The sequence below is a fragment of the Camelina sativa genome, chromosome 13, assembly GCF_000633955.1.
Source record: "Camelina sativa cultivar DH55 chromosome 13, Cs, whole genome shotgun sequence".
In the NCBI taxonomy this organism is placed as follows: Eukaryota; Viridiplantae; Streptophyta; class Magnoliopsida; order Brassicales; family Brassicaceae; genus Camelina; species Camelina sativa.
In genome coordinates, this window is record NC_025697.1 from 18,195,520 (window position 1) to 18,210,752 (window position 15,233).

The 15,233-nt window shown below is 35.1% G+C and overlaps 3 protein-coding genes and 1 pseudogene across 3 annotated transcripts; 3 read left to right on the plus strand and 1 right to left on the minus strand.

Moving 5' to 3' along the window:
* LOC104737046 (heavy metal-associated isoprenylated plant protein 21-like) lies at window positions 2,610–3,969 on the plus strand. The gene is made up of 3 exons (XM_010457141.1): window positions 2,610–2,762; window positions 3,440–3,515; window positions 3,593–3,969. The coding sequence occupies exons 1-3, from the start codon at window positions 2,610–2,612 to the stop codon at window positions 3,913–3,915; spliced, it is 552 nt and encodes a 183-aa protein (XP_010455443.1). The 3' UTR covers window positions 3,916–3,969.
* LOC104738358 lies at window positions 4,399–7,230 on the plus strand (annotated as a pseudogene).
* Window positions 8,018–10,701, plus strand: LOC104738359 (putative protease Do-like 11, mitochondrial). Its single transcript, XM_019234585.1, has 9 exons — window positions 8,018–8,408; window positions 8,494–8,748; window positions 8,941–9,133; window positions 9,254–9,408; window positions 9,591–9,605; window positions 9,675–9,790; window positions 9,878–10,060; window positions 10,283–10,333; window positions 10,408–10,701. The coding sequence occupies exons 1-9, from the start codon at window positions 8,018–8,020 to the stop codon at window positions 10,699–10,701; spliced, it is 1,653 nt and encodes a 550-aa protein (XP_019090130.1).
* On the minus strand, window positions 13,965–15,227 carry LOC104737047 (nascent polypeptide-associated complex subunit alpha-like protein 4). The gene is made up of 4 exons (XM_010457142.1): window positions 15,102–15,227; window positions 14,883–14,970; window positions 14,580–14,704; window positions 13,965–14,500 (listed from the first exon to the last, which is right to left on the minus strand). The coding sequence occupies exons 1-4, from the start codon at window positions 15,174–15,176 to the stop codon at window positions 14,150–14,152; spliced, it is 639 nt and encodes a 212-aa protein (XP_010455444.1). The 5' UTR covers window positions 15,177–15,227; the 3' UTR covers window positions 13,965–14,149.

Sequence of the window (15,233 nt, forward strand, 5' to 3'; positions counted from 1 at the left end):
GCTTCCGAGTCCTATGTGACTTCTTGAATGGATCACTACTAGGCCATTACCTTTTTATTTTTATAAAATTTAGTATTAAAAATCATTGTAAAAAAATCAAAATGAATAATTTTTGTTTATATAATTCTAATAGGATTCAGCTTAAACAATAACTCTTGTATTGCGCTTTCAGCTTCCTAGTATACACATATGACATATGTGATATGTATCATTATATTTCTTTGATTGTATTAAAGAAAAAAAAGGAGATTTACACATGTGCCATATATTTTAGGTAATATTACTAGAACCATACAAACCTTTTTTTTATTACTATCATATTTTAGCTCCATTTTCTATATCTAGTTTATCCTTGTTGCACCTTATAGAAAAAACCATAATTACAAAGAATGTCATTGTCACGTTAGACAAATCGCGTCGCCACATCAGAAATCGCTGACGTGTAATGAATAACTCAGCCGTAAAGCGCTACATCGGTAATGACGGCTGAGTTATGGTATGTTGTGGCTGATTTATGGAAAATGACTGATTTATGAGCAGACGGCTGACTTACGAGCATAACTCAGCCTGTAGTTATGACTGACTTAATGAAATTTGTCTAAGTTAAGAGAAAACGACTCGACTGAGTTATGAGCATAACTCAGCCATAAGTACGGCTGAGTTTTTACCCCATGGTTGAGTTGACAAAAAATTTGGCTGAGTTAATACTTCAACACGGCTGAATTAACTTTCTCCGGCTAGCTGAGTTATTAACAACGATTTACTTATCAGATGTCGTGACGGCTGAGTTATGATTAAATATTATAACTCAGCCGTATGAGCTGACTTATCAGAAAACTCAGCCATTTTACGGATGACTTAGTAGCAAAAGTTTAATTACTGGAATATCATTTAGTTACGGGTCTTACGACCGACTTATTAAACATCTGAGTTAAGATTTTCAGTTGAGTTATGACATTAGACGGCTGAGTTTGGCAGCCGTTTTTTTTGTTTTTAATTGCTATAATAGTATTCATGTTGCGACTGATTTATATTTTTGTTTGATGGCTGATTTACATGTTCGTTTGGTGGTTGACTTGCCACTTCGGATGCATCATTCTATGTCATGAGCTTCTAAGGAAATACGAAACGTCTTTTTTTCGACTCTTACTCTTCACCTGGTTCAAAAGTGAAAGATTTACATGCTCTTCACCTTGTTCTTCACATCAACAGAGATATCCATAACTTCATTTTCCTCATTCTTTTTCATTTTCGTTCATGGATCCAGTTCTGGTAATTATTATTTCCAGTAATTGGGTAAAGATACACAAATATATATTTAACACCGATGATAGAGGGTGTAGAGTTGTGCAGATAGATGCGGAAACAACGCACGACAAGCTTGTGAAATTGGTTCTCGATGACTACGGATTGAATGTGTTGAGCCATCAGCTAAAGTTGAGCTACATGTTCTCGAACAAGGTTTATATACAGCCGAGATTCATATAACTCAATCGTCATATGAATCTACGAGACCTTTCGTTTTCCTTTAAGTGTTATAAATCAGCCGTCAAGTAATAAAATTCAGTCATTTACTTCTTGTTTATTTTCTGTTATAAATCAGCCACAAAAATTCAGCCATTTATTTCCAATTTATTTCTTGTTATAAGTCAGTTATGAAGCATTGTAACTCAGTCGTTAGATGAATCTACGAGACCTTTTGTTTTCTCTTAAATATTATAACTCAGCCGTGAAGTAATATAAATCAGACATGTACTTTCAGTTTATTTCTTGTTACAAGACTTTTCGTTTTTCATTGAATGTTATAACTTAGCCATCAAGTACTAAAATTCAGCTGTTTACTTTCAGTTTATTTCTTGTTATAAGTCAGCCACGAAGCATTATAACTCAGCCGTCATATGAATCTACGAGAATTTTCGTTGTCTCTTGAGTATTATAATTTAGCCGTCAAATGATAAAATTCAGCTGTTTACTTTCAGTTTATTTTTTTGTTATAAGTCATTCACGAAACATTATAACTCAGCTGTCGTTGGAATAGTTTACTAATATGTATTTATTTTTAAAACTAAAAGTAAAAATTTAACCGAGGGTGATAATTGTAATCACACACGAAGCACTAAATATATAAATAATTTTTAGAAAATGTAGAACACATCAGTAATATTTTTAGGTTTGTATAATATTTGAGTAATTTTTCCTAAAAAAAACTAGTTAATTATTTTCTTCTGAACGTGTACATATACTTTTCCTCGTCGTAAGGCCAAAACCCTGCTTCTAACTAAAATAACTTAACAACGTTACATAATAGCAAGGAAATAAAACACATGTGTGCAAAAGAGCGTCGACCTGAGTCTAAGAGATCTGACAAATAACAAAAAGCTGCTAACTTTGCTTACATAACATCATCATCTCAATTTATACATATTCCTTTCCGTGAGTTTTAGTCTCTTGTTTACTCATGTTGCAATGTGTCCCTTCTCCTATCTCCAAAGCTTTCATCTATCTCTCCCTCTCTCTCTATATATATATATAGATTCCTAGATCGTGTATATACAGATTCAATCTAGTAACTCTATGTTCTTTTCCAAAATCTTTGATTGTTGTCGTAGATGTCTTCCTTGATAGTGAAAAGTCTCTGGTCCATTGTCTCTATCATTACAAGAATCTTCTCCTTCCGAAGACGCCGTCATGTGTCTAATCCAAGAACCACCACACATATAAGCTACTTCAGGATGTCTAAGAAACGTCCACTCTCTTTGCAGGTTATTTATTCTTTCTTTGAATAGCCACCTCGTTGTTGCCTAACCGCAGCCACAATCATAGGGCATGCATGATCATTGGTTTTTTTTTTCTTATTAAAAACAATTATTGATATATTTACTGTTATTATATGATAAAAATCATAAAATGCATAATGTAATAAAACATTAAGATGTGGTTATAGTAAGGAAAAAAACTATGACATTTATTTAGTCCAAAAATACATCATCTTTGAATTATTGGTGCATTTCAATCGGTGACTTAACAATTGCAAATGGACGTTATAAAATCAATTAACAGTGTTAAATAGGGTATATATGTAGGTTTTTGTCCTATATGAATGTGGAAAAATTGTCAAAATATCCAATTACGACGTTTCTCATAACTCATAAGAAACCTAAGGGCATCATTTGTGGGAGTTGCCCACGTTGGTGTTTTTATTAAATAAATAATTAAAAGAAGAGAAGAAAAAAAATAGGATTGGTTGAATACCGTAAGAAACGTTGCTTATGTGAAAATAGACATATATCATTTTCTTATTGGTATTAATATTTAAAAAATAGAAAAATGTACAATAAAAATAGTTTTTTTTAGTTGTTGTGAGAAACGATTCATCGTTGCTCTGTTAAAGATGGTCTAATGTTTTTAATTTTGACATATGTGTCACATGGACTACTAGACGGTTGAGCTTAAGGTAAGAATGTGTTGTACAGGTTGCGTTAGGATCGTTAAGAACGCAATCTCCAAGCTCCGAGGTAACTACATATATATATGTATATATGATCAAGAATTGATCTGGTGAAAGATATAATGAATTTGATTATTATTACAGGAGTTGATTCAGTGGAGGTGGAGAGAGAGCTAGGAAGAGTGAGAGTGGTGGGTTACGTTGACAGAAACAAAGTACTCAAAGCCGTGAGGCGAGCCGGGAAGAGAGCTGAGTTTTGGCCATACCCTGAGCCTCCACTTTACTTCACATCTACTCAAAACTATTTCGTAGATCCTTCCAAAGAGTTTAAAGAGAGCTATAACTATTATAGACATGGCTATAATGGTACAGAGCAACATGGTAATATCCCCGTAGGTTCTCGTGGAGACGACAGAGTTAGTAATATGTTTAATGACGATAACGTCAATGCATGCTGTCTCATGTAATTTAACTACGTAACAATAACATAACTAACTCTGTTATATCATACTGTATTGTATATATGGTTATACACGTACTTTTGAAAGAATAAAACTAATAAGAGAAGTCTGATGTTCTCGATCTATTTCTTATAAATATTGTATTAAATAAATTTATTAACGCCTTCTCAACTATCAGCGAGAAATGTCGATGGTCGTCGTTGCAATTCATCTTGAACAAAAACTCATTGATGCAACCTTGTCACCGAGAGAGAAGGAAAATGACATGAAGAATAATAGATTGTCAAGGAAAAAAACTAAGGATTTGAAAATTCTGTAAATTTGACGCAGTTTTCTCTAGTTATTACTGTACTAATTGATAAAGGAAAGGTTTCATGCAAAAAATGGAAATATTTTTACTTAAAAAGAAAAAAGGGAAAAATTACTAATAAACAGTAGTAACGAGATATAAAACAGATTCGATATTTCTCTAAGATAGATTTAGTCAATATGCTTTTGCGGTCATGTGTTAGTATGGTGTCCCGGTGGTACGCAAGGGCTCTATTCCCGACGGCAACAATCTCTAGCCGGATCGCTTTGTCTTCTGTGTACATTAACAAGCGGAAAGAAGATCAATACAGGAGGAGGAGCACGAAAGTAGTAGGAGAGACATGTAGTATTGTTCTTCCGTTTGCAATAACTCGCGGAAGAAAGATCCATACCATGTCAGAGGATGAGGAATGGTGGGAGAAAATAGAAGAAAGTCCTCCCTTCGATGAATTGATGCTGGACTCGGTTGTAGATGTCTCTACTGACTCTACCGAGTATAGCAAAGTCAAACCTTGGCAGACTCTTACACAAAAATCATGGGGCGGCTCTGGTATGTGACTAAATACTTATCTCAACGCTCACATCATTTTTTTTTTTTTTTATTTGGCTTGAAATTGATGTTGTAGGATTTGCAATCGCCGGAAAGAAAATTCTTACGAACGCTCATGTGGTCGAACCAATGAATGATAACACTTCCGTGCATGTCAAACGACATGACTCTCAAATCAAATACAAAGCAAAAGTTCAAAAGATTTCACATGAATGTGATTTGGCTATCTTAGAGATTGATAGCGACAAGTTTTGGGAGGGTGTGAATCCCTTGGAGCTCGGAGACGTACCACCTCTCCATGAAATTGTATATGTTGTTGGTTACCCAGAAGGTATTTTCTTGACAATGTTTCAAATTGTCCTAAAGAATATATATGCATGGCAATAGAAGAGACATCGAAGTTTGCTCAAGTTTCCTATGGTCTTATAATTCGTCTTCCAATATACATAAAAATTATGCTAAATGATACTAATTTATTCAACTTTGGTTACTAGCTAGAACTAATGTGCTCAAGTGCAGGAGTTGGAAAAAATAAAATACGGTTAGTGTGACAGCAATCTGCTATCAATACAAATTATCGTATAAGTAGTAGTAATATGAGAATAGAAGAGAGATAGGTGTGTGCTATCAGGTTTCTATATTCCTAGCTGTGAGTTCCATTATCTAAGAAATAATCATATGCTTCAATACGTTTATAAAATTATATATAAATCGATTTTTTTTTTTTTGATAATTTATGAAACTCTCTAATTATGCTTCCATTACTATATTTTATCTGCTCAAATGTAGCCGGTGACATGATATGTGTTGCAAAAGGTTTTGTAACTGGAGTTGACACTACAGAATACATTCAAAGTTCCACGAAACTACTGACAATAGAAATTGATGGAACTATCAACCATGGAAATAGTGGTGGCCCTGTTATTACGGGAAACAAAGTCCTTGGTGTAGCATTTGAAAGTACTAAATGTGAGAAAAGAAAAGGGTAAGTTAAAACCTTAAATCATGGATATTAGTGTTGCGTATATTTGTGATCAAGAGGTGCAAGTGCAACCTTAAACTTTTGCATATTTTACACTGTTTTTTCGGTGCTCTTTGGTTTTCACATGCATATATTTATCCTGACGTTTTATTTTCAGGACTCACGGTTTTGTAATCGCAACACCAATAATTAGGCATTTCATAGCTAGTGCAGAAGAAAGCTCCCAAAACGCCGTTTTTGGCTCACTACTTCTATCATCTCAATCTCTCGAAAATGATCACATCCGTAATCATTTTAAAATGAGTCCTCAAACAACAGGAACCCTTATAAACAAAATAAATTCGTCGTCGGGGGCTCACAAAATTCTGAAGAAGAATGACATCATTCTCTCAATTGATGGTGTTCCAATAGGAAATGATGCGAAAGGTAATAATGGAACTAAATCTATTTTTTTCGGGTAAATGTTTTCGATGTTTACCTATAAAGTGAGGGTATGTTTGATGCAGTTCCTTTACGAAATGGGAAACGAATAAGTTTCAATCATTTGGTCTCTATGAAGAAACCATATGAAAAAAATCTTAATAAAGGTTCTAAGGAAGGTAAAGGAGCATGAGTACAATATCAGTCTAAAGCCGGTAAGTCCTCATTTGTTATCAAAATTTCATGCACTTCTTTCCAAATTATTGGCTATATATGTTGATTCACGTTTTTGAAATATGTTTTATTATGATGGTTAGGTGAGACCACACATTACAGTGCAACAATATTATAACCTTCCAAGTTATTACATATTCGGTGGTTTTGTTTTTGTGCCTCTTACTAAATCTTACATTGATGATTTGAGCTATATGTGTGCATGTGTATTACATGATGAGTACAAAATTACCGATAAGCAGCATGTCATAATCTCTCAGGTATGCTTTTTCTTTGTCCACAATACTGATTTTGTTTTCAAACTCAATGCCAATTTGAATATTTGTTTATTGGAAACAGTGAGGATAATTATATAGTTGAGCTACTAGTTCTTTTGTCTTAAATGAGAGCAATGCAAGATTGCAAGTATAGCGAATAAATAATAAATCTTTTTTTTTTAATATATTTTAGGTAATGTCAGATGACATTAACCAAGGATACGGTGATTTCAAAGATTTACGGGTAATTTATATATGAGACTTACTTTGATGCATCATGAATGAATCCCAAACACCATTAATTTATTAATCTGTCTTGAGAAACACATAGCTTTGTTTTCGCTAAAAATAAAATATATTTGTGGTGGGAACAGGTGAAGAAAGTTAACGGAGTGAAAGTAAAGAATTTTAAACACTTGTGTGAACTAATCGAGGGATGTTGTAGCGAAGATCTGAGGATGGACTTGGAAAATGACAAAGTTATGGTCCTCAACTATGAATCTGCTAAAAAAGCAACATTTGAGATCTTGGAACGTCACAATATAAAGTCGGCTTGGGCCATATATTGAGTAGTTTTCCGATCTGCATGCAACTTTATAATCCCATCAAAGATTGATGTTTTGATATTATCACACATATTAAGAAAAAGTTTAACTTTTATTTATAAATTAATTTATAATTATTTTTTGATAGATAGAGAAATTATATACCATTAGATAAATGACATGTGTGAAAAAGCATAAAGTAGTATAATTGTTTTAGTTTTTTAATCTATAAAATCAATTTTTGAGAGACAAAAATAAATCCTAAAACATCAATTTATTAGGGAACATCAATCTATTAGAGAGTTGGCTTCATTTGCTGCTTCATCCCACGTTCAAAAAGATACTAGGATTGTTTGGGAATTGGGATTCAACTTAATTTGAAGAATCTTTTGCTTTTGTATAAAAACAATTTTTTTTTAAAATAACTTCGGGCGAATAGTTTAACTAGCTAGTTCCTAATTTCCTACCAATCTGATAAGGTCCACTTTCTCTAGTAGAGCTTTCCATATCTTAAGACACACGCCTCATCGTTGCATGTTTTCCAATAGCTTCATATGTAATATGTAAACGCAGCGAATGATTGAAAGGGGCTTCTTCTAGGTTTTTTTTTACTAATTCAATGCCTATGTGATTTGTCCAAACTTCAAAGAAAAAAAAGTAAGGTTCCTTGTAGAAAAAGTAAACAATTTTCTCTACGACACGATAAAGGAAAGTTCTGAAGAGAAAAAAAATGGAAAGCCTTTAATTAAAGAAGAACTTCCTATTTAAACAGTAGCATCAACAAGGTGTTCGAGTTTCCAATAAGCTTGATATGGTTTTCCGGTCGTGTGTTGTTACGGTGGGCCGGCACTCAGCTAGGGTTCCTAGTTTACTCTCTTCTCTTTTCTTTTATCCAATTTGCAATAATGCGCTAACCAATACAGCAACGGCCAGCCGAGTTTCTAGATACAACGTTCTATACAGGAAGAGAACGGTGGCAGCGGAGAGGGGTTTGGTTCTTTCATATGCAGTAACTGGCCGAAGAAAGATCCATACAAAGCAGGAAGGTGATAAGAAGATAGAACGGTGGAATAAAATAGAAGAAAGTTGTCCGATTGATGAACTGATATTGGACTCGGTTGTAGAGGTATCCTCTACCTCTACCGTGTACAGCAAATCCAAACCTTGGGAGACTCTAGACGAAAAATCATCCAAAGGCTCTGGTATGTGACTAAACTTATCTCGAAGCTCACATCAAGGTTGGTTAATGTATATGGGATAGTTTGGCTTGAAATATTGATGTTGTAGGATTTGTAATCGCGGGAAAGAAAATTCTTACGAACGCTCATGTGGTGAGGGCAATGAATGATCACACATCCGTGAACGTCAAAAAACATGGCTCTCCAATCAATTACAAAGCAAAAGTTCAAAAGATTTCACATGAATGTGATTTGGCTATCTTGAAGATCGATAGCGACAAGTTTTGGGATGGTATGAATCCCTTAAAGCTCGGAGATATACCACCACTCGGAGAAGTTGTGTCTGTTGTTGGTTATTTAAAAGGTATTTACTTGACAATGATTCAAATTATCGTCCGAGTATAAAGCATGTGAATAGAGTAGAGAGATAGATGTGGCTCATGTTTCTTATTATCTTATAATTCATTTTGCAATATACCAAAAAAAATTATGTTAAATGACGAATTTTATTTATTTATTATGATTTGGTTACTAGAATTAATATGCTCAAGTGCAGGTGGTGAAAATATCTGCGTTACAAAAGGTCTCGTACTTAGAGTTGAAACTAAAAAATACGATCACAGTGACAAGGATCTGCTATCGATACAAATTGATGCAAGTATCGACCATGGAAATACTGGGGGCCCGGTAATTATGGGAAACAAAGTCGTTGGTGTAGCATATGCATTTTACTCTACTAAGAACTCAGGGTAAGTTAAAAGTTGAAAGCTCTTAAAACTGTAAATCTTTGATAAATTGATTTGCATACATTTGTATCAAGAAGTGAGTGAAACTCTTTAAAAACAAATTTCTCTGGTTTCTACATGCAGTTTTGTGATCCCAACTCCAATAATTAAGCATTTTATAACTGGTGTTCAAGAAAGCAGACAATATTCTGGTTTCGGCTCATTGGATCTATCATATCAGTCTCCTGAAAATGTTCACATCCGTAATCATTATAAGATGAGCCCTGAAATGATAGGAATTTAACATGGTTCCCCCCAGCCCCAGGAGATTAGTCTTTGGGCCTAGGAAGCCACTCATGAGTTATCAAAAAAAAAAAAAAAATGAAAGGAATTCTTATAAACAAAGTATATTCGTCGTCGGGGGCACACAAGATTTTGAGAAAATATGACATCATTCTTGCAATTGATGGTGTTCCAATAGGAAATGATGAGAAAGGTACGTAATATAATTGTACTAATGTTCTCCTATGTTGTTTACTTGTGAAGTGAGTTTTGTTTGATGCAGTTCCTTTCCAAAACAAAAATCGGATAAATTTCTCCCACCTGGTTTCTTGTGAAAAGGCCTTAGTTAAAGTTTTACGAAAGGGAAAAGAGCATGAGTACAATATCACTCTTAAACCGGTAAATTTTGTTTAGCACTTTCTAATTTGTTTGGCTCTGCTCTATCATTCACATTTTTTTCCGAACTACTTTTTATTGTACACACAGGTGAAACCAAACGTTAAAGTGCAACAATTTTATAATCTTCCAAGTTATTACATATTTGGGGTTTTTGTTTTTGTGCCCCTCACTAAAGCATATTTTGATGAGTACGGCCTTAGTGGGTGCAAATGTGCATTATATGATACGTACATAAAGGCTGGTGAACATCAACTAGTCATAATTTCCCAGGTTTGCTTCTTCTTTTGTCCACGATACCATTTGTTTTTTTTTTTCTTTTATTCAATTATGTCATTTTGAATCTGAGTGTGGTTGAGAGAATGAGATATGTTGAGCTACTAGGATGCTATTTTTTTAAACAATAAAAGCATATTAAGTATTTCGAGTTTAACTTAATAATGTCTTCTTTTTTTTTGAACACATTGTTCTTAGAGAAGTTGTTTCTTGCTGTAGATATTAGACGATGACATCAACAAAGAATATCAAAGTTTAGAAGATTTGCAGGTAAAATATTTGTTACTTGTTTTATGCAATTAATTATCATTTATAGGAAAATATAATAGTCGTGGTGGAAACAGGTGAAGAACGTGAACAGAGTGAAAATTAAGAATTTGAAGCATCTATGCGAGCTAGTAGAGAAATGTAGCACCAAAGATTTGAGGTTTGTCTTAGAAGATGATAACGTTATGGTCCTCAACACTGAATCTGCTAGAAAGGCAACGTTAAAGATCATGGAACGTCACAAAATAAAGTCGGTCATATCTAAGGACATTTGTCTTCCTATGTTGCTTGATGATCCGTTCAAAGACAATATGATCAACCTTCTTCTTTGGAGTATTCTTCCTATGTTAGATCTAGTACACAAGGATTGATTTCAAAAACAGTTACTAATATATGACTATATATGGAGAATAAAAGAAGGAAGACCATATATATGTTCAAATAGTCTTGTTGGAAATAAAAACCAAATCCGTGTGTACTGAACCGAAACTGAACAGAACCGAGAGGAACCGGAATCGAACTGAACTTAGACGTAAAAATCGAAGTTATACTACACTTAAGAATCAAAACAACTTGAAACCAAATTTGTACCAAACTGAAACCGAACCAAAACCAAATGGATGTCTGCACTACAATTATATATACCTAAAAATATTAGTTATTTTTAGACTGAATAATTAAACATTAATGGAGAAAATGAAAATATACGAATAACTTAACCAAAAAACCAAAAATATTCAAATACCCAAAACTTTTCGGTTACAGCTGAAACCAAAAAATATCCAAAAACAATTCGGTTTTAGAATGGCTTCTCATTCAAGATCCAAAACTGAAAGGAACGGAAATTCTAAAAACTGAATGATCTTAAAATTAGGATCCAAAACCGAATCGTACCAAACCGAATATCTCAATCCGAAAGACTAGATTGAATGTTGAAGAAAAAAATTGAAAAAAAAAACAGTAAAAGAAAGAGTTAGTTGTTTTCTAATTTTTGTGTACAATTACATTCTCTTATGACTTTTTAGGATAAATTGAAAAAAAATAGTAAAAGAAAGAGTTCGTTGTTTTCTAATTTTTGTGCACATTTACATTCTCTTATGACTTTCTAGTCTTACCATCCTCAAAAGGTGGTGCAGTAATAATGTAATATGCATGACAACAAGTTTTTTTTTTTTTTTGAATTTAATGTTAAATTATATTCAAAAAAAAAAATTAGAGTGTTACAACGAATGCATCGTTGATTTTGAACTTTAAAACTTAGCTATACAACCGAAAACAAACTTAACATAGAATCAAACACGAGATTGTAGCCAAAGTTGGAAACCCTCATCATAGCGACGATCTCTCAAACGACCTATAGCTAAAAGCTGGTCACGTATTTGTCTCTCCACCTATCCGATCAAATGCTCAACAGACTTCGGCGCATCTCCATGTCTTCTCTCATTGCGCTCTCGGCAGACCGCATACACCATCACTTGAAAAACATATCGAAGAAGAAAACCCTCAACCCGGGGCAGTTGAGGTTGCGAGATGTGAGCTATTAACGAAACCCAGACCGTTGTGTAGCTAGCCTTGAACGAACCTTTAGCCATTGCAGACCAAATAGCCGAGACGAAAGCACATGAGAAAAACAGATGGTCCCGAGTTTCCAGAGCAGAATTGCAGAATCCACAAGTCCCCACAGCCCCATTATTCCATAACACCATTCGAGCTCCAGTTGAAAGTCGATCTTGAACCGCCAACCACACACAAAAGGAATATTTGGGAATACAATGAGTAAACCAAACTCCCTTATGCCAAGAAACCAAACTACCTGCAGTTCGTATATGGTTCCAAGTATCCTTTGTTGAGAATCTTGGTCGAAAAACATCATTCCTCCCTCTCCAGAGTGTTCTATCCGCAGTCTCCACTCTTGCATCCCTCTTTGCAGACAGAGCTTGCTCCATGTCATTAAGCTGTTGTCCACAATGTCGACGCCTTCTCCTAAGGGTTCATGCTTCCGCTAAAGAACACTGTTTACCAATCCCCATATCAATAACCCCACGCTCACCAACCAACTCCATGAGACAACCCATATCCGACCATCGATCAAACCAGAAAGAAACAGTCTCCCCATTACCCACCTCTACCCTGCAAAAATCAGCAGCAACACCCCTGTATCGTAGCAGCTTTTTTCAAACCCAAGAACCTACACTTGTAGTATCCTGCACCGACCAGAAAGACTCCTGTTTCAACAGGTTCGAATGAACCCACTGAACACACAAAGAGCTACCATGCGACAAAACCTGCCCAATCAACTTCAAACAACTAACNAACTTCAAACAACTAACCACATTTGCTTCACTAAGAGATCTCAAACCTAGACCCCCTCTATTTTGGGTTTACAGACCACCTCCCACGAGACTTTTGCCTTTTTAGGATTCATATCTGGCCCGACCAAAGGAAAGCCGCACACATCGAATCAATAGCATCCAAACAATGTTTAGAGTTTTCATTTTTCGACAGGGTATCCCACGACTTGTTGACTATGGCCCTGTTTTTTTTCAAGTCGCTGGAGGAGCGACAGCGACATAGAAAATAGACAAGGAGAATCCTAGTGTTGTGAAGAAGAGTCGCTGTTATTGTGGGGAAGAGTCGCCGTACGGTTGAAATGAGCTGTCTTGACGGTCGCCGAAAAAAACGGCGATCCCTTTCTCTCTCCAACGACACTTTTTCTTACTGGAATGGACACATCTCGTCATCGTTTTTCCGTTGCCGTTGTCGTTTTCATTTATAATTCTGTTTGCCGTTGTCGTTTTCATCTGTCGCAATCGCTGGATGAGCGATTTGAAAAAGAACACGGCAAATGATGTATGGACCAAATATAATTCTCTCATCGATAAATGAAGTTTTTGAAAAGAAAAAAAGGAGGATCATTTTTTATGGTTTGAAATTAAACCAATCAGTTTGATCTATTTCTTGATTTCTATGTGAATTGCATGTTTATAACAATTGGGACAAAATTAAGCCAGATTGTAGTTTAATTAACTTAGATGGAGATCAAACACGTAGAACATATATATATATATATATATATGTTGTACTTAAAATACTTTTAACATGCAGAAAGAATGGCAGAGGAGATACCAAGATTTTACGAGTTCAAGCTGCTGTGTGGAATCCTAAAACTTGCTGGACTTTCTCCGGAATTCATTAGAACAAGCTCAAGTCCCAGCTTTTATTGAAGAGGCAAGAAAAAACAAAATTTGGTACAGTCTTAACAGGTGAAAGTCTTTATGGAGTTCGAGGGTTGTTCTATATGGATTGAATCCTTTGGTATCTCAATTTATACCATCCAATAGTCCAATACTAAGAAGAAGCTAAACAAGAATAGCAGAGAGAACTTGAAGAAAACATCTGTGATGCAGATGAAAGTTTGGGTTATGTATCTCTTTGCAAAGATGAAGACTTCTGTGATGCAAATGAAAGTTTGGGTTAAGTATCTCTTTACAACCCTGAGTATGTTAGATATTAGCAATGAGTTCCAAAAGGCTATAAACAGCACATCTTGATCCTTTGGCCCCTGTTTTTGTTCCTTTTTGTTGAAAACTAAAGATGAGCTTCTCTATTTCAGAGAAGGTGAAAGACTAGAATCTGATTAAATCAGACATAAATGTCTTAAATTAAAGATGTGAAGCAACATTGTTTATAGCTCAGGGGAGGGCAAAAATAGCCTTCAAAAAAGTGGAGAAACACAGATAATGTTCGAGAAAATTGCTAACCGAATCAGAAACGAAGCAACAAGAAAGAACCATCACAAAGTCTCAAGCAACCCAAACCTTATGTAGTGAGTTCCATAATGGCGGAAACAATATCTCCGTCATTAGCTTTAAGAGCCTTAACAGCCTTAGCCTTGGAGACACCAGCTTGAGTCATGACGAGATCAATGTCCTTAGCTTCAACACCAGTCTCATCAACATCTTCATCGTCATCCTCCTCTTGTGGAACAGAAGAGGATTCAGAAGCATCAGTGTTGGGGATCATGGAAGCAACGTCTGGCATCTTGAACCTCTGAGCAGCTTGTGCTTGTAACTGAGAGCTCATGTCATCAATCTTAGCCTCACCAAATATCACATAAGTCTCAGAATTAGGACTCTTGAAAACATCCGGCTTCGAGATCACAAACAACACCTAACCAATAACAAAAAACATACAGAATCAATACAATAATTGAAATATCGATTACAAGATTAGTGACTGGTTCTCCTACATTCTTTGATCTCTTGATAGTCACTCTGCTAACATCAGTGACTGGTTTCATCCCCAGTTTCAGCATAGCCTTTCGGCTCTTCTTCTCGCTTCTACTTTGCTTAGAACTCTCATTCTCACCAGCTCCTTCACATACACACAACAACAACAACAACTTCAAAACCCTAAAATTGTTAACCAAATCCACAAAATGATTCCCAAAACACAAAACTGATTCAATCACAACAAATCCACAAAATGATTCCGGAAACATCTCTTTAAGTCTATTAAACAAAAACAATCAAATCGAGAGAAAACAACATACCATCTGCAATCTCATCGTCGTCGTCATCAACATCATCGTCGTCTTCATCTCCATCTTTCACATCCTCAACAACAACATCGTTCTCCTTCTGCTCTCCACAACAACACAATCCCGAAAAAAAACAAATCATTCAAATCGAAACAAACCTTCGACTCGCTCAAAAATACATAAAAGAGAGAGAGAGAGAGAGAGAGAGAGAGAGAGAAAAGAAAATGAAACCTGGAGCTTCATCTGCTCTTTGATGGAATCCATAAGCTCCTCCTCGTTCACTTCCTCAATCACTGGACCTGGCATCTTCTTCTTCTTCTTATCTTCTTCTTCGGAGGAGAAACAAAAAAAAAAAAAAAAAAA

Coding starts and splice junctions, on each gene's coding strand:
- LOC104737046 (XM_010457141.1), top strand. CDS start 2,610: ATGTCTTCCTTGATAGTGAAAAGTCTCTGGTCCATTGTCTCTATCATT. Junction 2,763..3,439: donor AACGTCCACTCTCTTTGCAG/GTTATTTATTCT, acceptor ATGGACTACTAG/ACGGTTGAGCTTAAGGTAAG. Junction 3,516..3,592: donor CGCAATCTCCAAGCTCCGAG/GTAACTACATAT, acceptor TTATTATTACAG/GAGTTGATTCAGTGGAGGTG.
- LOC104738359 (XM_019234585.1), top strand. CDS start 8,018: ATGGTTTTCCGGTCGTGTGTTGTTACGGTGGGCCGGCACTCAGCTAGG. Junction 8,749..8,940: donor TGTTGTTGGTTATTTAAAAG/GTATTTACTTGA, acceptor GCTCAAGTGCAG/GTGGTGAAAATATCTGCGTT. Junction 9,134..9,253: donor TACTCTACTAAGAACTCAGG/GTAAGTTAAAAG, acceptor TTCTACATGCAG/TTTTGTGATCCCAACTCCAA.
- LOC104737047 (XM_010457142.1), bottom strand. CDS start 15,176: ATGCCAGGTCCAGTGATTGAGGAAGTGAACGAGGAGGAGCTTATGGAT. Junction 14,971..15,101: donor AAGAGCAGATGAAGCTCCAG/GTTTCATTTTCT, acceptor TGTGGAGAGCAG/AAGGAGAACGATGTTGTTGT. Junction 14,705..14,882: donor CGACGATGAGATTGCAGATG/GTATGTTGTTTT, acceptor GTGTATGTGAAG/GAGCTGGTGAGAATGAGAGT.